Source organism: Cyanistes caeruleus, chromosome 13, assembly GCF_971803275.1.
Source record: "Cyanistes caeruleus chromosome 13, bCyaCae1.hap1.1, whole genome shotgun sequence".
Taxonomy (NCBI): domain Eukaryota; kingdom Metazoa; phylum Chordata; class Aves; order Passeriformes; family Paridae; genus Cyanistes; species Cyanistes caeruleus.
Window position 1 is genome coordinate 17,497,415 of NC_141713.1, and position 23,258 is coordinate 17,520,672.

The following is a 23,258-nucleotide window of genomic DNA, read 5'->3' on the forward strand; positions in this document are numbered from 1 at the left end:
AAACCAGTTAAACATTGCCAGGGCCACAATTTTCAAGCTTAAGTATCAAATGTCAGGTTCATCTGCTCAGCAGAGAGAGCTCAATATTCAGACATGCTGCATTTTCAGATTTCTCCCTACAAACAATAAGGGACAATGCCCTGTTTTCAGCTCTCATACACCCTTCTTTTTAACTCATCAGGGAGGAAGGAGCTTTCACTTTCATTGTTAGCTATAGATGCAGTACAGCATCAGAAAAATGGGACCTCCAGTTGGAAGTCTCAAGTCATCCTCAACGATTCTCACTGTGCAATAGGACCAAAAGTATCAAAACAAGCTTGAAACAGGTTGAGAAGTTATTAAGATTTTCAACAATTGATCTTTTTTATGTATTTCACAGTGTTTTTATGTATTTCATAGTGTGCTATTCCATCCACAGCAAAATTTCAATTAAAAGAATCAATCAAGCCTTTATTAGCCAGTACCAAAAATGATAATTTGAAAAGTAAGATCAATACCAAAGTTAAATCTTTTTTAAAGACCTTGATCATTAATGGAATGAAAATCCCTCTCTTATATAGGGAATGTTTATAACATATGTTCAGAATAGATTTCCTTATTTCAATAATATTTTATGATTTTAAAATTGAAAATCCTCCAATTTATGTTTCTACATTAGGAAGACTTTTCTTTACTGTATCTAACTCCATGATTTTGGACTTTTTTTTTCTACAAGTCTACCACAGTAATAAAAAAAGTCTCTTCATTCATATCTTAAAATTTTACCATCTACATTATATCAACCATAAACCTAATTTAAAACATAATGTTGATTTATATATATATAAAGTAATTTGGGGCTATTCTGTAATAATGATTATTGTTGTGACACCTTGCCTGATATAGAGGTACGTGCAGAGAGGGACTTGACTGAGATCTCTTCACTGCCTACAGAATTATTTCCATGAAGTAACTGTCCAAATACACACTGGGTAAAGATTCAGAGCTTGGTTTAGAAATATTCTGCTGAATTTGGAGTTTTATGACATGTGCTTTTGAGGAAGGCAGGCAAGTCTAGATTGACAGCCCTTCCTACCTCAGAACTCCAGAGAAGGCCCAAAATACTTTGTACCCACAGGACAGGATCTTTTATTTGTTTAAAACCTGAATTTTAAACAAGAACTTCTGGCCCTCTGGAGATATGCAGCTCACAGTTGCAGTACAGTTCCTGACAACCTGGTGGGATCTGCAGGCACAGGAGAAGGATCCCACAGCTGATACAGGATCTACCTATTGTGCTGGGCTAGTTTGAGCCCTGAGGTGGTCCTGGTACCTCACCCAATATTTACTGTCCTGTGTCAGCTTCCCACTATGTCACTCAATGCTGTGTGCTGAGAGCTGAGAGCTTTCAGTCTAGGAAGGTACTCTCACCAATTTAGTATGGAATGACAACTTTCCAAATGACAGATAACAGCCTGAAAAAGTTCTACTAAAAAAACCAGATTAATTTTATATCCCCATCCCCAGATTACCACCAAGGAGCATAAAGAAGTTTGTAACCTGGAACCATCTTATATAGAAGGATATATGAAAAGAACATTTCAAAACTGCTCTTACAACAATGGTGAAAGCCTGCCATTAATTTGGCAAAACTTCTTTTCATGCTACAGTGTCAGAGAACTTGAAACACTTCCTGGGCTTCTCAAATCTCAGTCACAACCTCAGACTCTGGCTGATCAGAGTGGTTGGTGACTGGGACAGACAGAGAGGTGTAACAGGCAGGCTGGTTTAGTGCTCAAGCCTGTATCAACTGAGCTGGAGGATGAGAAAAGCTGACTGGAAAGGCTGCATTGCTTCCACCACCATTCACCAGGAATGAAAGAAGCATCTGTATTTCTAACAGAGAAGCTGCCTTTTGTGCTGCAGATCAGGTATCACACATCATGTATTACTGCAGTGTGACATATTTAAGAATTCAATAAATTTGACCTCTGTTTCTGCCACCTTAATCTGTGTTTGGCAGTACTTTTTTCCATTTACATCACCTCCAACATTGAAGACTTCTGTAACATGACAGAATTACACTCTGCATTCACTGCTTAAATGACAATGGGCTCAGGTGATGAAAGATGTAATTTAAACTGCCCTTCTAATCACTGACATCAAAGCTTTTGATCTGAAAGTGAAAGACAACAGTTTTGAAATCTCCAAGTTCATTCCTCTCATTTGTCTTCATGCTCAAATGAACAATCTAACCTGGAAATCATGAACAACCAGCACCTTTGGATAAAATCCAGAGCGTTGCTGTTTATGGAGGTGGTAGGATCAGATACTTCTTAGTGTAACTGTGAAGAAAAACACTCAACCCCCCAAATTATTCTGGTGCTACAAAGAACAGATGTTCTTGATGGATGTACTTGTGCAGTGCTGTACTATTTTGGGGTGCAAAGACCTCTAATATTTGGGTGAAGTGTGTGCCTGCTACAGAAATTGCAAGTATTGTATTACTCACTCTTAGCTAGAACTATTATTCCACTAACAGAAGGGTGATTTTTTTATTATTTTATTTAGTGAGTATTTGACTTTTGGCAGTGCTCTGCTGGAATTTAAAATGCCAAGTTGGCAGCTTTCAGAAAGGGAAATTTCAGTAAGTTGGGATGGTCTCTTTGGGCTCATATTTCTTGCAGTCCTTTTTCCATGTGTCTGTGTCCCTGGCTACCAGCAACAGCTTTTACCTACAGCTTTGTTTCTTATCCTATGTTTTATTAGCTCTAGTTTTTCAACCCTAGCATAATTTTACCCTTCAGGAATGCATTGTAAAGTTCTGCCAGCCTTGATTTTTCCTGAAATGTTTAATAGCAGCAATGTGGTAGGTTCTAGTAAGTGCAGCCCAAAGCTCTGAAATTTTGACTCTCACATGAGTGTCAGGCTGTCCTACACTGCAGGCCACAGAAGTCCAGATTTGCTGGCAGGCACATACCTCAAGCACACTTCCCACAACCTTGGTTAGGTTACAACAACAAGTATTTTGCTTTAGGAAATTCCCTGACATATCTAGTAATAGCTTTCTTTATGGAAAACAGAATTCCCTTATGGACAGTGGTATTTTAAAGAACAAGAGCTGAATTAGGCAGCTCTAGAGAAAAACCATAGAGACAAATCAATTAAGAGTTGATTTTAGCTGATCATAATTCATACCTCTTGAAGCCCTTGAGTCTGGACACTTGAAATTATCAGTGATAAAAGCCTGTGTGGAATGGTGAGTAAAGGAGGGAAAATTTGCAATTCTGAGAAATGACTTATAAAAACCAAGCTCAGTGCAGGTAACTCATTACAGTTTGCTGGTGAGGTGATGAGCAGAGGGAATCTCCAGCACTGTTTCTGTCCCTGTGTGTCCACAGTGGGCCAGTCCTGCCTGGCAGCCTCAGCAGGAGGCCACTGCCTGACCAACACGTTTTGAGACGACAGAGCCAGTGCACCCACCTTCCACTGACAGTGAAACACAGCTGGCAAATCCCATGCAACACTGCTGTGGCATTCTGTAGAAAACTTGCTGTTTTGGGGTTCTCATCAACAGGGCCTTGAACAGACAGGAAACAGCAACACAGCTTGTCCACCAATCCTATGTTTACCACGTAACTACAAACAGAGGAAAAAGTGGATTATGAAAAAAGTAGTTCCACAACAGTTTTGGTAACTTTGCAAAAGAAGTAATTTCTGCTTCTCTGCTATCAAACCACTCAAAAAGCAGGTTGTGATTATTTAAATACTCTTTCTGAAAGGGTTCAATGAAACAATTCCAACTACAATAACTTCAGATCTGGCTGTCCATGACTATCAGTAGTTTTTGTTATGAGATCTGTCAGTTATAGGATAATTTGTATTATACTGTACAAGAAAGATGAGTGTAAATGTTTATTTTAGCATACTGCTAGAAGGACAAAGGAATTTTGCCATAGTTAGATGATTTATAATAATCTTGATAGCTCTGCAACAGCTCAATTTCTTTTTAGCATAAAGAGGTAAACTCTGTAGAACACACTAATTCAAGAAGACAATGATGTTACCCAGATAATATTTTATAGCAATATATACATCATAGCAACCACTGCCCAGTTGTTGAGCTTTGTTCCCCCCTTATAAATACATATGCAACATCTCAAGGACCAATAGAATATTAACAACCTTCTACCATGAGTACAGATGGATCAGGATCAAAAAACCTCTTCATGACTCAAATTCAATATATAGCAAAACCATGTGGTGATTTTTTTTTTTAAACTGAAAACTCCTTTCTTTTTTATTAGGGTTGACCAGATCATCATTGCTGATCCTCACATCACAACTGCTGAACTTCCTTCTTTGAATTTCTAATAGCTTGGAAACATATGCCAAAAAAAACTGCTCTTCATTCTTGTACCAAGATCTCTCTGTCCACAGCAGGTTCTCTCATACTTTGATGATAATCAACTCCACTTAAACTGTGCACAGATATATTTTTTTCCATGTCATTTTGCTGATATCACCTCACTTCACCTACTTCCCTTCTCTACCACAAACATCCAGCTTCTCAGACTTCAGCCCATCTCAACCACCATATTCTGCTGACTTAGGTGAGATCAACTCTTTGTGGACACCAAGGTCCCACTGTAATCACCTCCCTTTCTTTCCCCTCTAATTTTCTTTGTGTTTTCCTCCACGCTTACAAAGTGGGAGAAACCTCTTGTCAAAATCAGAAGAACTGCTCTTTTGTAGTGTGCCTCCACCTCACTTAAAAGACATGGGGAAGCAATTGCCTTCAGTCACCAACAAATGATCCACTGCTCCTACCCTGTCTACACCAACCCTTCTGCTCCTGAGATCACTGTTCCACCAGCTGCTCCTCAAGTCCACTTGGCAGAGATGGCTCTTGGAACAGAGGCTCCTTGAGAAGGGAACACTATTGGATTTAAGTTTACACCATGACTAGACCACTCTAACTTGACTCGACAGGGAAAATTATTAAATAATATTGATTCTAGTAAATAAAGACTACTGATTAGATAATGCTTCTCACAAAAGCACAACTATTTATTAAAAATAACTATTCCCTCACAACATGTCCTACAGTCTGATTTTGAAAGAATAGGGGGTTTTGACATTAGGGAAGAAAACCTTGTCCTGTTGTTGCTCAAAGACAGTTTTCCCTACTGGATTAGAAGCGAGAGCCTCTGCCAGTGTCCACCCTTACTGACATAAAGCTTTTGGAAGAAGCAAAGGAATTAAGAATAAAAATACACTGGATATAAAGCAAGAAGTCAAACTGCAGCATGGAAGATTTTTAAACCTTCTGAAGTACAGCAGTTAAAAACACTTAAAGATGCACAAATGTTATTAATTGCACGCTCACTGTGCAGGTAAATTTGTTCTATTTAGCAACATGAAAGGTTACTAGCATTAAGTTTCTTGCAGATTTTGATCTAAGCAATCCACCTGATCACACAGGTGATAAACAAGTTCTCCTGCATTAGTGGAATAATTCCAGGAACATAGCTGGGTGTTAGATACATCATAGTCACAGAGAAATGCTGAGTGCTGGAAACAGCTCCGAGAAATAGGAGAGGAGTGAAAGAACTAAATAAAATAGAGCTAATACTGATAGATGGTAGCTCACAAAAAGGCACAACTTTCTTCATCAACATTCTCTTCCCTAGCACCATCTTTACAGCATGACACCTGCAAACTGTGTCCACTGTCCCCCTCTTTTCCACCCATGCCTGGGCACAAAGAAGCTGCCCTTCTGGCAGAGAGGAAATGGATGAGAGCTTTCAGTCTGCTGGGACTATTCTTCACTGGCATCCGGAGACGACAGGAAGATGCATGGAGCACTCCTTTCCTTGAGGAATTGAGCACACAGACAAGTGGAATGTGAAAGCTCTCTAATCTATTGCCTCCATCTCTTTTTACCCACAGGAGCAGTTGAAATAACCTGGCTACTCTTTTGATACCCAGACAGCACATAGATAATTAGTGTTTATGCATCGGATCTAATAGTCCCAAATAGAAAAAAAAAAATTCAGTGTTCCTCTTTCTTCCCCCATCTTCCTAAAACTCTCACTTAATCAGCTCCCCATGACATACGATACAATGACCTGGAGGTGAAAGATTCTCATTAATGACAGAATTTGTCTGGTTTTGACTGGTTTAAAATGCCCTCTCTCTTTTTTTTTCCTAATTGCACCATTACCTTGTCATCATGCCTTTCATTCCCCATTTATAACCAGATCCCCTAAAGTGCCTCAGGTGAGGGACCTGCTGGGATTCTCATGTCTCTCCTTATCTTGAGGGTCTGACTGTGCTGGGCCCAGTCAGTGTCAGATGTCTGTTCAGCACAGACCTCCCACCCTCCCATTCATAAATGGGCAGAATACAACATCCTGAAATTTCACACTCTATCAAAACCTGTTTGGGGAGAAGGAGAGTTACATGAGAACATGAAAGTTTTAGAGGTCACTGGTATCTATGACAACTACTTGTTTTGCTTTCCTCCTCCAGATGTCCTCTTTGTCTCCATCACCATCATACCTGAAACGTCTGAAGGCTCACTGTGACATGTTTTCAGCAGCAAATAAAGAATTTAATTTCTTCAGAGGGCTGAAGGCACACTGGTAACTATTTATATGATAATTTATTGATAACTATTTATATAGTTTACCAGTGAAATGATATACTTTTAGCAAGTCTAATATACTGTTGGATATGTATAAGTTTCATATATTTAATAATATTTATATCATAAATATATATAATTATATATATTATTTATATTATATATTTCAATAATATTTATATATTTAAAATATGTATTAGTTATGTATGTATTAATATATGGATGCTGAATGCAAGAAAGCAGGCAGGGAGCACAGAGCCTGTGTGACACTAAGTCATACAAGGTTCTCACTCTGGCCTGAGAAATCATATGGAGGAATCCAAACAGTCCTTGGAGAAGGAAAACAACCTTTGCAGGTGTTGTTTGGATCCTTGTTGTTCCTAACTGTCCAATGATGGTGATGCATTGGTTTAATGACCAATGAGAGGTTTACCACTCAGACCTGCTGGGACCTGTGTATAAAAGAAGATCAGGAATAATAAAACTTGCTCTCTTTTGCAACCAGCTAGAGAGTCTGTGTCGTGCTTTGCCGTTCCTAATACAGTGTGACATTAATATATTTAGGTTCAGCTATTAAAATACAGCTACATGATAAGATCAGATTCTAGGGATGACTGGGTGTTTTTTTATAATAGGAAATGTGTATTTCATGACAAGCTTATATGAATGCATGTATGACATAACAGACCACAGGCACATATGGTTGGCATAGAAAACAGAAAAATACATAGAAGCTGGCTCCTAGGTAATCAGGAGAGAAAATTAATGGAAAGGACATAAAAAACAAGTCCAAAAATAAAAGAAGCTTGGGTTTCTGTACTTCTTTGTCTGCAATCTTTTGAAGAACATTTCTGATTGAGGATATACTATTTCAATAGTCTTCACTACCCACACAAGCTACTCCTACTGCATTAAGGTTAAAGCAGTTTGTTCCTCTCTTAAATCAACACAATTTGCTTTCTGTCTCATAAAGAATACTTAGAAAAACTCCATTATCTTTTTTTAAACCTGATTAGGTCTTGGACTCTGCTGCTGAAGGCCTCCACTTGTGACGATTTACTCTTCACTTCCTGTAATATCTTCAGTGCAGTAGAGTGGTTGTTTCCATCTGGGAAGCTGGAGATTAGACATCTGAAAATCACAGCAGTTACCCTCAGAAGTCCTGTTGTTAAATCTTCAAATACCTGCTTATTTACACTTCTGCCTGCAGTAGCATTATGGTCATCTGGAACACTAACCTAAGGAAAAAGAAAAGAAACAAAACAATCCAGAATTCAGTAAAACCAAGCAAAGTTTGTAAAGAAACATTTACAAATTTGCATAGGCCTACACCAAAAGTAGTAATAAAGTAACATTCTAGCAGTGCTGATGGACATTAAAACATTTCAGGTACAAGACAAAGTAAAGCACATAATCCAAGCTGGACCAGAATAAATCAAGTCAAAAGAATGCAGCACCTGAGAACCGAGGAAGCCTGATAGCAGCAGAGTATGTCATTAGTATGATTGTGTTCCTATGCATAAAACATCACCAGTGACCACTGCACACGTCCATCAGAGGTCACCCATTTGTCAATCATGTCAGAAGCATAACACCTAAAGTTCTCTCTGAGCAGACCTCAGAGCAATCTCATTTTCTAAATCATTTAACAAGAGCCCACTCCTAAAAAGGTGAAGTCGAGCTGCACAACACATAAATCTGAAGACAAATCTATATGCAGGACCTGGAAGGAAATCCTCATGGAGAAGTATAATTTTTTTAAAATTAATTTAATTTTTCCATTTCTGCAGTCCAAGGTAATTTATCCAGCTGAAATCCTGCCCTATTACAATCAAACAGTAAGTGGAGTGTGTGTGAAGTCCTGCAGTGTTCAAGGCAGACACTGACAGCAGTCAGGGCTCCTGGAACATCCTGGATGATGCTGATGGGCCAAACCCCACATCTCTCTGTGGAGCCTCTGTTCTGCCATGGCCTGAGGGTTGACACGAGCATTAGGGATCAATACTGCCTGAAATGTCATTTTCCTTCCAGGTTAAAATCATCTACACTCAGTATATACAAGGGAAGCCAGAGAAAAGCATTCCTCCTCGTGTATAGGTATCAGGAGGGATTTGGTAACACTTGGTGACAAACAACAACATGCACATTTCTTTATTATTCATTAGCTCTGAGCCTTGTGCTGGTACTTAAAACTCATTGTAATGGTCTGTTTCTGGTGCTGAGCCAAAAGAGCAAGTGAGAAGTCTTTAGCTGCTTATTCAAGTTCAATAGGAAAAACAATACTATGTTGCTCTGGTAACTTTTGTTGATTAAAATAATTCATGCCTAATGATACTAATGCTCACTGAAACAGATGGATTGAGGTTTGCAATGTGTAAATCAAATGTGGCAACTTTGTGCTTGGAAGATTAAGTTTTAAAAATTGCTAATAAATGCTACTTACTGCTTTTTTTCACCTTAGATAAAAAATTTCATGTGCTATTTCTTGAAAGATTTAATAATACCTTGCAGCAGAGCCTTTGGCTTGCTGTAATTAACAATACTATGAGTGGATAAGGCCCAGTTCAATGTACATAGGAGAAATACATATTTTAAATATCTAGTCCTTACCTATAAAAGTTCATGCTTTAAAATGAAACTGATCTTCGTAATTTGTAAAATAAATAGATCTGGTACTTTACTAGAGTCATTTATTGCAGAGCTTATTTTTCATGTTCAATTTTTTGGGAAAACGTGTGTGCATTAATTAATATCAAGTGAGAAGAAATGTGATTTCTTGTAGGATATGGACTTGTAATTGTTAAAGTTTTTAAACCTTTACCAGAAAGCCCTGTAGGAGGGCACAGCTGCAGGCTCTGGATGGCTGGGGGTTATGGGGCACTTATGAGAAGGGACATGTAAGCAGCCACTGGTGCCCTTCTGGTAAGTTTTGGTTATGCCTGATGGAAGCTGAAGGTATAAAAGAGAAGTGTGTTCTACAATAAAGTCATTTCCTCTGCATGCACAAGTCCATGTCTTTGTTCCCCATTGCTAGAGTTTTTTACTCAGTGTTATGTCAATCAAGAGCTAGAAGAAAATACTGCTTGGCAGAAAATGGGTAAATTTGAACTTAATTCCTTTTATACTAATTCAAATGAGTGACAACAGATCAGCTTTTTTACTGAAGAAGTAATTAATGGGATAGTGTGAAAGTGTGTTGAGATTTATGTTCAAAATTAATTGGTGTGCTTGCAGAAGCAAAATTAATTGGGGTGCTTGCTTGTTGATTATTATATCAAGCAAGGGGGTAGGAAATCTTAAGATTTAATAGTGTCATTATAAAAGCTTTCAAGCTCTAGCATCTTTGTGTTGATTACACAAGGTGTTTCAGAGAAAACTGTGTTGAACATGGGTTTTGGATGGGTAAATCTAACAACATTCCACATTCCTGAGGTTAAACAGGTTTAACAGTTTATATGACACAAATATACCGGTGTGATTACACAAACTGATTCGTTGAGTAATTGGTATAAAACATTTTTAAATCACAAGGGATAATCAGGAAATACTGTAATTTCTGTCCAAATATCTGACACATCCAACATCTCAATGCTATTTTAGCTTTTCTGATGGCTGACTTTGCCAGGCCTAATCAAGACTTCTACTTTTTTTAAGCTGATTCTTGAACTGGAACACTCTGGTGACCCGACTCTCAGCTTCGGTACAGTCTCCATACACGTGATATTTCTATATTGCTATTCCTTAGAGAATTTCCCCTGTGCAGGGGTTCCCATGCTTGTGCAGAGCTGCCATAAGCTCTTCAGCTCTGCCCAGCATCTTGGGCTTAATCCTGTAAGATGCTGCACAATATGGCCCCAATCCAGTAAAGCACTTAGGCACACATTTAATATAGCTGAAAATGCTCCTCTGTTCTGACTCATGACACCAAAATACCTCTGCAGATCAGAGCAAGTTCTCCTCCTGTGCTAACAAAAAACACCAAACAATTACCAGTTAGCAATGCAGAGGTCCAGTACTGACAACTCATTCATATTTTTATTTCATAAAAGGCACAGTCCTCCACAGCTATGAAGTATTTTAAATGTTGAGTTGGTAAACCTAAACGGAAAGACTTCAGACCTTTAGAAGCACAAGATTTCTTTTAATTTGGTAAATTATTTCTTATCATTCTTCCATTACCAGTAGAGATTTTGTGCTTTTTGCATGTGTAGGCACTTGGCTTGCTTCAAAAACGTTCTGCAAAGTACATCTCAGAGGTCTCAGTGGGATATCAGACTTTCTCTGTAGTAAGTAGCAAACCAGAGAAACAGTGGCTCAGGAAGTCCATGGGCTTGATATACTGATATACTTGATATACAGGTGAAGGTTTCAATTTTAAATTCCCTACCCCTAAATGGACTAGAGGAGCCCAGCAGCACAGGTGTGCTGCAGATTTCACAGTTCTTGTCATCAGCAGTGCTAACATGGAGCCACCTTATTTGATGCAGCACAGAAGATTAAAAAAACTGACCACAGATGGTGAAGAAACTGCAATAGGATGTACACTGCTGTAAATGGCAGCACATTCCAGGCAAGAAGTGGAAGAGAAAAATTACTTTTCTGTGACTAGATAGCCAGTTTAACTTAAACCCAGTAAAATTTCATAGGCCACTTAGCTAAAATATGGTGCAAATTTAAGCACTTAATTTTGGAGAAGAAAAAAAGTAACCAATGACTGGGTTTTGATCCCTACATTTGTTTGATGGCTACTTCACCTAATGTTCATTGCACATTCACTAATGATGTCTTAGAATTTTCAGATACTATGCATTGAAAGATTGCCTTAAAAAATAATCACAGTGATCTGTTGTATGACACAGACAGGTATGGTTTAGGTGTATGGCTTCTCAGATATATTTGGGATAAGTACATGATAGCTGTCACTTGACTGGAAATAAAACCCCCAAAATACGAAATGTTCCTTCCATGCTTATAGCTCCATTAATTACTTGGTTTTGTTGGTATGAAACCTTCCAAAACAGACAACTAGAAAGGCTGCAATTATTCTGCAACTATCTTCTGTCTGCAGTAGACAAAGAAGAGCAGAGACAGCAGTAAATAAACAAAGTTCCAGCTGCAGCACAAGACCTATATGAATGTAGGTGGGAAGGTTTGATCCATTAATCGTGGAAGTCAGGAAATTCCCTGCTGCCCTCAACAGACACTGATTTAGGCATTACCTGAGCTAAGGAGGCTGAGGAAGGTAACAGGGTAAGTCAGGCTACAGAAGGTTTCCTACCAGTCCCTTTAAGCAGGAGGTAAAGAAAGGTCTAAAAAGGACACTTCAAACTATTAACCTGGACAGGCTGGATGTCACACACACACACAAAAACCAAACTAAAACTAAATCCACATGAAACTGGCTGGAAATAGGGTTTATACTGGATGTATTCAAGATTATATTGAAATGCTTCTCAAAACAGTACTGTTTCTGTATTCAGCAAATATTGGTGTACTTGTTTAATAATTTGTTAAAACCTTGCAAATATACTTTCTCATTTCTTACTCCTGGTATTACTTTGGGCTTTATTTTCCAACAGAAAGTGGAAATACACATAACATGGGCAAAGGCTGCATCACACAGCTCATCCAACCAGGAAAAGTGGAGGCATTTAAAAGTCTCTGGGGGTATATTTTACTATTTTGGTATTCAGAGCTGCTCTCAGTTTGTACATTTCTTTTCTGTAAAAAAAGGAAAATTCAAACTTCATCTGATTTATTATATTTTCAAGAGAGAAAAATCAGGGTTAGAAAAGCAGCACTGTTCTTGGGTTTTGTACTCAAATATGCACTTCATGGAACTATGAAGATACCCCAGTTTAAGGGCCAATTCTGCATGAAGAGAACATAAGAGACTTTCTGTATAGGAAAGAAAAGTGCACTGTGGATCATGGGAAACATTAAGCTTTAATTACAGTTTTGCTGCAATTCAAGGGTAGTATTTGGCAACAGACTGAAAAGAGCTCTAAGTGCAGTAAATTTTCCTTCTGTAGTATCTCTGAGCTCTAGGTGGCCAGCTCTGCCTAAGAAATCCCCTCTGTGTTCCTTCAGGAAATGACAGGTCGTTCTGCAGCGCTGCCCTGCCAGCAGGACAGGGCTTTGGCAGCAGAGTGAGCCTCGTCACTGGTGAGGTGCTGGAGGATTTCCCCGTGGGTAATTCTGCCAGCACTGCCCAGCACACCTTTCACTGAGCGCTGAAACATAATACCTGCAATCCTCTTGGAGAGATCTGCCGGCAACAATGAGCTGGCAGCTGCTCACAGCAGAGTGCACAGGTTGCATTTGGGTTTTCTTTGTGTCAAAGAACTCGGACTATCTTTTTAAAGTCCTCATCAACGGTCCTATGGCTTGTTGATTCTAACAGCATCACTTAAATTATTAAAAGTATGTACATAACTTTTCAATTAACAAACTGCTTGGCTCATGAAAACACATACACACAATTTATAAGTAGAAAACCAGGACTAAATATCTTATGATGAGCAGGTCACTATGAATTAAAAATGAGTTTTCAAATAAAATATTTAATGACATTTCAAATTAAATGAAACAACTAGAAAATTAAAACTTTCATTGCTGAAGAGTCCTATTTAAGCACTTCACCAAATCAGACTCTGGCAATGTATTGACCTGACTTAAGATTCCAGACACTGAAACAATTAAGAATCAAACACACAGAGAGAAATCATTGTTGACTATACTTCAAATATTTCTATAGGGTGAGTTAAAGAAAACAACCTCAGAAAATGCTCAAGATAGAACAATATCCACTCACAGAGCTCCTGGTACACATGCTTTGGCAGAATTTATTTGTAGAAGCAAATACATCACTTTCTATAGAGTACAGTAGATCCAGACACCAAATACAAACAACAAATGAATTTTATTCTTTCAAGGCTTTATTCTTATTTATCTCCTGGTGTTCTTATAGTCTAGATACTTTAACATGTCTGTGAAGCATGCAGAAATTTCCAAATTAAAAAAGTTATTTTACCTACCGTAAACTGGTGTATCAACAGGTCCATCAAAAAAGTGATCTTATTACTAAAGAGGATATAGGTGCAGTTTTCTATACAGTTGCTGCAGGTGAGGCTGTAAACATTTACTGTACTGCACAGTGACCTAAAAAATCAGAAGGGAAGAAAGTTAGAATTTTACTTTCTTCAGTTTCTTTTATTGAAAGCAAATAAATGGCAGCACATCAAAAAACTTTGCAGGAATTCACATTCATTTTCCTCAACTTGGGATTCCAAACAGAACTAATACCTTAAATGAAATCAATTAAATTACTTCAAAACAATAAAGCCATACTTATCAGAAGCCACACACTCTGTGGGTACTAGACTCTCCTGTATTCTAAACTTTGACCAAAACTGATACAGAACATCAGCAATTTCATCACCTGGATGGGTATTTCCTTGTGTGTGGCTCACAGCTAGCACACACTGAACTCTTTCCCGGCAGGACCCTCAAGCCCTGTGTGAAGTATTTGACAGCAATTCCCAGGACAGCAGGGCCAGCTTTAGAGAGAAGCTGCCAGCAGTGCCTGTGCTCCAGCACAAGGAGTAGGGATGACCAAGGAACTGGCAGAGCCCAGCAGGTGAAGAGCCTGTCACAGAAGTCACATTGTCACCCACTTGTCACTCCCTGCAGTGCTGCTGTGCAGCTCCAGCTGTGTACTGCACCTGTGGCTGGAGCAGAGGGGACAGCTTTGCAGTGGGAACACCACAAAATACAAGCCCATGCACCACTGCTCTCTGCACCACGGGCAGTGATTTCCATCTGCTCCTATTGAAGTGTTCTTCTCAAAACAGGCCTTGCAGGGAAGCTGGGACCAGTCCTAGAGAACATTCTCCAGGAGAAGATTAATCTTACCAAAGAGAACCCCATTTCAGAATAAACAAAAAGTTTGTTTCTTGAGCTTTGCTTACTACAAAAACCATCACTGTTACTTCACAAACACACACACAGACACGACACAAATGCATCATAAATACATCCAATAATAAATACAGATGTTTCTCTAAAGTAAACCAAAATAAAAAGAACTTTTACTTTGTTGAGTTTTTCTCAACATGTGAAAAAAATGAGACTAAGTTCAAATAAGCTCCAAAGAAGAAAATAAATTATGAGCATTGTTGAAAGGTCGTACAAAAGTGGGACTGCAACAAACATCAAGTTACTGCACCAAAATCATCAAAGCTGGTATTTAACAGAACAAGCTGTGGACTAATTCAGCATACTTCTGGAGCTGAATTTTATGCTTTATCTTTCACCTCTAATACTCTTTGAAACAACAAAGTTATTTACACAATAAGGACTGTGGCTTTACTGATGCTGGGCTCATTGCTGAGGCATCTGGTCACTTAGCCTGGCTCCCCAGAGCTGAAATGGAAGCCTCTCACAAACATACATTGTATTTCTCAAGCAAAGGAAAGCTGGAAATGCTCAGAGGCCAGAAAAAGTGGAGTAAATTTTTTTCATTTGTATGGCTGTATTGTCTTCTCTTTAGCTGAAAAATTTAGAAAAGAAGTGAATGAAAATTTTTACTTCTCCTCCTTTTCTGAGTATCACCATATTATTACCAGTTACATTAATTTAACTGTACTGGTAATTAATTTTACTCTACTGCCTAATTAAATCAATTTCAATCTGCAGCTTACATGATGTGAAAACAGTATTAAATAATTATTTATTGACCAAAGGCAGGTTAATTTTCATCTATTTCACCTAATTTTTACCCTACAAGGATAAGACCTAGAAATAATTGAAGCAGAATGCTTCAGAATGCTTAAATAAGAGGATTTAGTTCCCTTCTCTCAGTAATGCTGAAAAAAATATTTTCATTAGGCATCTCCTTCTACCTTTCATGAAGATTATTCCCTTGTGTAGGTATGTTTAGAGAGTGAGAGAGAGAGAGGAAACTATATTGGTAGTCTCTATTTTGTGTTGAGAAGATGCTTTAAATCAGCTTCTGTCATTTTATCAGCTATTCTAAAATAAAGATCAATTCTATTTAAATATAAACATTATAATTCATCCAAAGTGTCAAATATGAACCTGTAGGTTAATTCTGACAGCATTTCAGAGTTCTGAGGTGATTTAGTTAAATCACTGCAATAAATGCTTTTTGATATATGGGATTCCTAATTCCTAAGAGGACCATTTATTTTGCACTTGAAAACACAAAAACTTCCCACTTTATATGAAGACCAAATTCAACTGTAAGAATGCATCATGCTTTTGTATTTCCCAAGTGAACCTCACGTCACAAAGAGTACTGGTGTTTCCAGAGACTCTGATAATGCATTTGAAAAGGTGCTGGAAGCAAATGGATGTCAAATTAATTTTTCACAACAATAAAGAGGGTTCATTTAATTGATACCATAAGCTTGCTAACAGCAGCTCGTCTGAACACATTCTGATCACGGCACGCGCCCAGCTCTGCCTCAGCTCCACAGCCTGACTGGAATTCAGCACCAGGAGTGTCAGCACAGAAGTGTCCCCAGGTGGTTGGCAGTGTTAAATGGCAGATTAGAGACAGCCCAACTAATTTCTTTACTTTAATCTTATTAAGAGAACAACAGCTGTCAACTGTCATCATTTCTGCACAAGGCCTCGGAGACAAGCAAAGGGCTGCAAACAGCAGAGCCACTGTGGTTAACTTTATTTAACCACACCTTAAATTCACTGAGATGAAAACCCAATGTATTTCCCACCATTTTCTTTCCTTTTGGAAGAAAATAACTGCTCTGAATTCCCAAGGTGTTATCTCCAGAGCCCCCAGAGCCAGCTGAAGGCCTGAGCTCTGCAAAGCAGGTGGTTATTGATTACTGATGTTGCTGTAAACTTTGTATCACACCCACAAATCAGCTTTCCAGCTCTGGCCCCAGCACCTTCACTCCATCCCATGGCCAGGCTGCCCTCGGATGCAAGGCTTTCCTCCAGAGTAAATCCAATTATAAAAACCTCCTTACGGTACACAAGCTTGGAGCCAAAAAAGCAATCTGTCTTTAAACTGGACAAAAATACATCTGTATGGTATGTTTATTTTATATGAGTATGAAGATGGAGGAGAGGAGGATTCATTTTAATCAAGTTAGATCTCAACAGTTTATATGTCTGCACATGATTTTTTTTTTAATATTATATCATCTTCATTTCCTCAATTTGCCTGATATAAACAAGTTGACAAACTTTAACTTTTACTAAAAATATTGAGGCATTAACAGTATGCAATCATGGAAAACTAATCCATGACAGTGCACCAGGATACAGAGGCAAGAACTCAACTTTTGCCGTACAAAAACCAGGGCATCATCATCTTATAACAATTCACCTGTTTCAAGTGTAAAGCTTTTCCCTGTTTTTACAACTTCTGACATTACAGAAGAATGTGCTTTGATTAACAATGAATAACCCTAAGAGCTCAATTTGGCAGTGCAATAATACAAAACTAAACATTATCAAATTTAGGATGTGTTAATTCAGTAGAAAACTGCTCAATTTAACCAGTTTGAATATTATGCAGCACTCTGATGGGGAAAGGGATCAGTATTGGAAATTACCTGCTGAGTTGCAAAGAACTGGGAGGTGAAATATTACCAAAAAATGGTGCACAGAGCAGCTGTAGAGTGGAATGGGTAAGGAACCATCAAGGTAAGAATATAGACTGAAATAACAATAAAACTGCACGAACAACAAACCTGCAGCTTAAGAAGTGTATGCTCCTAAACCCAAGTAAAAACTACAGAGAACAAGTTATAAAAACACCTCTTAGTTCAAAATAGTTCTTAGTGAAAAATGTCATTTGTATCAATGCTATCCAAAATATTATAGGGGCACTAATTTCTTCTTTTTATGTATGTAATTATGGTTTGAGCTTTTTTATCCTGATAATATTTGCTTATATAAATGATGCAAGAAACTGTATGAAAATAGAAGATACATTAAATTTGACTTCAATGCCACCTAAACTCGTAGCAAAAGTCCAACTTTGCTCCTTACACAACTACTGCCAATTTCTCTTCTAAAATACTTGTCACTCAAGGAAGTCAGAGTATTTCTCAAATGTTAATTAAACAAACCCTACAAGCCTCATTTGTTAGCAGGTTTGTTACTAACATGTCATGGTAAATGAGCTGCACATTGCAAGGCAGCCCAAGGGATGAGACTCATCTCCTGCTCTTCATCTGAAGGCATTAAATCGTTTTGCTGGGCAGCTCCCTTTTGCTTTTCTGTAGAAGTGTAAGAAGAATATCATAGGGCTCTAAAACCTTTACAAATTCTGCTGACTGTGTTTTTTCTTGTTTTATGGAGAAGTGGACAAATCCTGGAAAACTACAAAATGCTGCTTTGAGAAATAATACGGCTGTACATTAATTTTTATGTTAACACCAAAAATAAAACTTATCATAACCCACTGCTTTCTCTTTCCTTTTTCCAGCGATTTATTTGAAGGAGAGAAAAATTGCCCCAACACCAAATGTATCATCTGTCTCATAAATGTCACGTCTTCCTCACAGCATTTCCCATCCTGCTGCTCTGACTACCGGACTGGACAGTGGTACAAAACAACAGGCATATTGTTAAATCTTCTGATAATAAAGCTTTATCTTGTAGACATGGGATTAAAGTTCTGAGCTGCACCACACAGCCAGGATTTTGGGGAAAGAGAGATGTAGATAATAGCCCATGTAATCTCCTCACCTACTTGTAAATAGCTTATCCTCATCACAAAGCAACAGACAAATTCCCAATTTAAGACGAGTGCAAATGGTTAAACGTTTCAAGAACCCACAAACAATCTGAAGTACAGTAGTGTCCTTTAGGCAAAGCTATTTGGCTGGAGAAAGATTGGAGGGCAATTGATGAAAGGTCTTCATTTGACTTCTCTCCACAGGGCTTTGCTTTGTCTTTAAACAGAGAAAACTGCTGCTTCGCCAGATTCAACGCTCAAGAAATCAGAATGTAAATGACATGTGCACAAAAGAAAGATAAGTCACTTCAAACTTGTTTCAACATTAAGTGAGAAATGTTATCTGAATTCTCATTTAAAGAATTAAACATATTCTATAATTGCCCTTGGTTTTGAACCTCCCTCAAACATTCTGTATGTGAAAAATGTCTTAAATCCTTTCAGTGAGGCCATAATACCCATGAATATGGTTTGTGCCTGGTTCAAACTGCTCATAGAAAGTCCCAGCCTCTGGAAGTACTGCTTGCTCTCAATAGTTGAGGTGCAGATTCTGCACAGAACATTCTTCTCCACCAAAAAGACCACAGAAATACCAATAGAGGAGGCTCTGCCCCTCGTGCAGCAACACCAAGTTCCTTGGGCCATTTCCAGCAGACTCCAGACTCTCTAAGCCTGACTCAAGCAGTCAGACTCTCACAGACCAACCCTGCAAGAGCTGTTTGCTTCAGAGAGCAGGATCCCGTGTCAAATTACGTGCAAGCTGATGGATAACTTCCCAACTTCCATACTCTCAGGTGCCTACAAACTGGAGACTGCAATTTGCTGTGAAGCTGAATGAAATGCTGTATTTTAGGAATGGAGCAAAGTTCTTCAGAAGATGTTTTTAACATACAATGCTGTCAGAACAGTTTATATTAATCTCTTTTCTGCCCCCGTATTTCCTTTGGAAATATGGCTAGTGGAAAATCTGTGTTAATAAAACAATGTTTAGAGAATTTTTTATAAAAACTCAGTCATGAACAGGCTCAGGAATCTGAGGGACCACTGGTCTGAAAAGGGTGTGAGACAGACAGCGACTGTCAAGAGAGAGGAGCCTCTGATCAACTCTCTGGATGTGACTTCTGTTACACAAATGTGGCTGTCATGGGGCTTTATTTGTCAGCACACAAACTCCTTCGAGACCTAACACATTCTCAAAGTGCCTCACAAACTTCAAACCCAATGTTTCCTGTAATGTAAACACAATGTTCTCAAACCTTCCCAACAAAGATTACCTAAGCAAGACTTTGCTTAAAAGGAAAGAATAAAAACCAAAGATGTATGGACTGTGCACATTCTAAGAATTTAAAGCTCAGTTTAAACTAGGCTTTAAACAGGGCACAGAGTGCAATGCTGTCCCTTGTGAAGTTTATCCCACATCTATGAGATCACTCAAAATTAGAGTCTCTACAAATGAAGAAACCCCAAGGCCGTCCCTGAGCTGCTCACTCAGCCCAACTCAGGATTGCTCACCAGTGCAGCTGGCTGGACTTGCATTTGTCCAGTGCATTTGGTATGACTGCAAAGGCAGGAATTTTATTTATTCTCATATAAATGTGAAGTCAAGATACTAAAAAAAAATGTTTTTTCCTTAGTGCTCTTTCCTAGCACTCCATACTTATGTCCCTTAACATCAGCAAGTTTTGATCCAAACTCTCACACTGTAATGACTAAATTACAATTATACCAATATTACAAAATATCTACAAACAATGGCAATGGTACACACCAGGATATCCTGGGTTTGGTTCATCTTGTACCAAAACCACAGCTAACTCTGCTCTGAAAGCACCTATATATTTTTTATTGTATAAAAACTAGAGTTAAGAGAGTAGGGAAAAGAACACGCTTCTGAGTTACAGGTTTTTGCAGGAATTCTGCTTAGTCACCACCTTCTTTTTTAAGGATTAGACATTTAAACCCTTCCATTCTTCCATTCTGTAAAGAGGAATTTCTCTAATCCACAAGAATTTTGATTTACCTGTTTGTAGGAGGCCTTTCAGCTAGCAGTATCTTACAACCATTTCATTTTAAAAGCAGACAGATTCCAGTGAACTACAACCCTTAAAAAAATTCTCCTGCTTCCCACTAGGGATCTCTGCAGACTAACTTCAAAAGATATCTATCTCCTCCTCTGTTAAACACAGTTTCATTTTTTTTATACAATTAACTGCTGCTCAGATATATCATAGCTCAAAATAAAACCACCACGTTAAGAAACCAGAGGGTGAGTGGAAATGTCTTTCACCTTCCACGGCACAGAGAACAGCAGGGTTTTTGCTCTGAAGTCCAACACAGGACTAGGAGAAGAAGCAGCAGTGAAGCAGCAGATATGAAATGAGTATTCCAGTGACTCTAAGTGCAGGTGGAGGATCCATCATACTCACTTAAAGGGAACCCGGGCAGCTGCGCTCAGGTTGGTGGGAGAAGTCACCGTCTGAAGAACATTTTCAAGAGCAGTCAGTCCTCCTGCAGCCCGGAATGCAATTTTGTCTGCTGTGTTCTGAAGAAACACAAACACGGAAGAGAACCAACAGAAATGAAAGAAAAGTCTGCATAAAGGGTACATCTGACAGTTGTGGATTCTATCAGTGTAGAAAGTCCTTAATGCATATATTTATCATGTTGGACACCTTTGAGAAAGAGCATTTCACTGCTCGTGCACAAGAAAGAGCACTTTATAGAGCAGGAGTTGAAACTCTCAGGAGCTATTTTTTTCAATTATCATATATACATATCCAGTACTACACAGGTAATACACTTGAATACCATATTTTCAGTAAGTACATACAATTATAGGGACTTTATTAAAGTTTGTCTTCACCTTTTGCTATTACCCTTGTAGCTATACTGCTTTGCACAATTTTAAAAATACAATCTCTAGATGGGCACTTCCTCCTTTTTACAAACTTTTCCAACAGAAGAAACCTCCAGGCTTGATTTATAAATATGCATAAAATAGCTTAGGCAGATCCCTTATCTGAGGTATCCACTTGGAACTGGCACATAGCAGAATTTTACACTTAAATACCATTCTGTCATTATTCTCACAGTTTGCAAATGACTTTTTTGTCATTTTCCCAAAAATGGGATATTACTGAAGCAGATCCAGGATTTTAGAACTTACACTCTTTTTCTTTCCTGCAAAATTGGTTTAATCTCCTCTGTTTACAATAAAGCAAGTAAAATCTTATTCTTTAAGCTGTTTTGTACAGTTTTATTGGCAGTTTGTATTTGATCATCTTGATTTTGTCAATGATGATGATGATATTCTAGTTAATAAGAAATAATTTCCTCTCTTCCCCTACCAGTGTTGGAAGCGCTTCACTTATGGGGAAAAAACGGGAAGTCCTCTATAAACATGATTATTATTAGTTTGTGAAGAATGTATTCTACTGTAACAGACTGCATAACAGAAAAAACTCCTAGTAACTCTGACAATAAAATACTTATCTGAACAACTAGAAAAATAATAAAGCAGCTGTAGTATGATTTAGATGGGCAGCATTTTCTGCTGTGAGATCAGACATTACACACAGAAGTACGTATCTTACTTTTAATTTAAATCATGCAACTTTCTCTCCATTAAGTTTCAGTCAAGCAAACAGCTATATTGTATTTAATTTACAAACTACAGAAAAACTATTCACAGTGGTCAGATATTCAAAAAGGAGGCATTTTCCACAATTAGTATGAACTGCATTTAGATTTTTAGGCAACCAAAAGGTTTATCATCCAAGGGATAATATGAGGCCACAAATGAGTGGGAATCTGTACGCCAACTCATCCAGCAGTTAAGAAAATCAGCCAGTGATTTCCAACAGGCCAGTATAATTTCTAGCAGTTAATTTTAGCCCAGTAAGCCCAGTAAGTGTGCCTTAATTCCAGAGTTATTTCTGAGTTTCACTCATATATTCTTCCTTTGCTTCCTCTTCCTCCCATCTAAAAAATATCTCAAACCCCTGCCTCCTTAAGCTCCCTATAACACTTTCCACCAACTCCTGCTAGAGCCATAAAGCAAAGTCCCAAAGAGCGAAGAAACAGCTCTGCCATAAATCATCATTATCGATTTGATTTGAGCACCCTGGCTCACAGCCACAGCTCTCAAACCCCCTCCTGCCCTGCTCCCCCAGAGCTGCAGTGCTCCCAGACAGAGCCCAGCGTCTTTCTAACCTTTCCACGCTCGCTTCAGCTGAAAACCCTGCAGGTGTAAAGAGACATGCTGTTATTTGCAGAGTGCCTTTCCTTGGCAATGGGCACACCCTGGCAGTGCAGAGCAGGAGCACAGGAGGAGCTGAGAGCTGAGCAGCACAGCAGCGAGGGTTGTGACACTGCTGATTTATCTCTCAGTGCTCCTCCAGCTCCAAAAGTGCCCAGCACTTGCCACTTCTCACTTCCCCTATTTCTCTTGGGAGATTATGCCACAACCTATTAGCTCCTGTGGCAAGAAGTCTTTCCTGTCATTCAGACCAAATATGCCCTTTCTCTATTTCATCCCATTACTCTGAGTTATATCCAATTTATTGCATTCATTTTGTTTGTCCCCTAAGCAATTGCTCCATTCTTGAACTTGTACACTGCTTCTTTTTCCTACTTGGCTTGTTTCTCAACTCTAGGGTCTCTTTAATGCTAAACTCCACCTTTTGTATTTTTTCACATGAACTTTTCTTATCTGTGAATTTTTTTCCCAGAACTCCTCTTTTCTCCAAGAATACCTGGTAATGAAGTGTGCAGAAAGGAACTTCCCCCTATCCCAGATCAGTTACTAGAGCCACACTGAAAGAAACATCTCCCTATTCTGAGGGGAGGTTTTCATGTATCTGTTTTAAAAATATATAAATCTTTTAAAGCTGT

General features: G+C 38.5%; 1 protein-coding gene across 2 annotated transcripts in view; it reads right to left on the reverse strand.

Moving 5' to 3' along the window:
- The window catches only part of SCAPER (S-phase cyclin A associated protein in the ER), a 133,171-nt gene that overhangs the window by 29,047 nt on the left and 80,866 nt on the right, over positions 1 to 23,258 (reverse strand). For both annotated transcript variants that reach the window (XM_086849343.1, XM_023934234.2), the window contains exons 24-27: positions 20,792 to 20,907; positions 13,666 to 13,789; positions 7,637 to 7,866; positions 3,463 to 3,618 (exon numbers count right to left, since the gene is read on the reverse strand). In XM_086849343.1, coding sequence (XP_086705469.1) covers positions 3,463 to 3,618; positions 7,637 to 7,866; positions 13,666 to 13,789; positions 20,792 to 20,907 — 626 coding nt within the window. The remainder of the gene's footprint in view (positions 1 to 3,462; positions 3,619 to 7,636; positions 7,867 to 13,665; positions 13,790 to 20,791; positions 20,908 to 23,258) is intronic.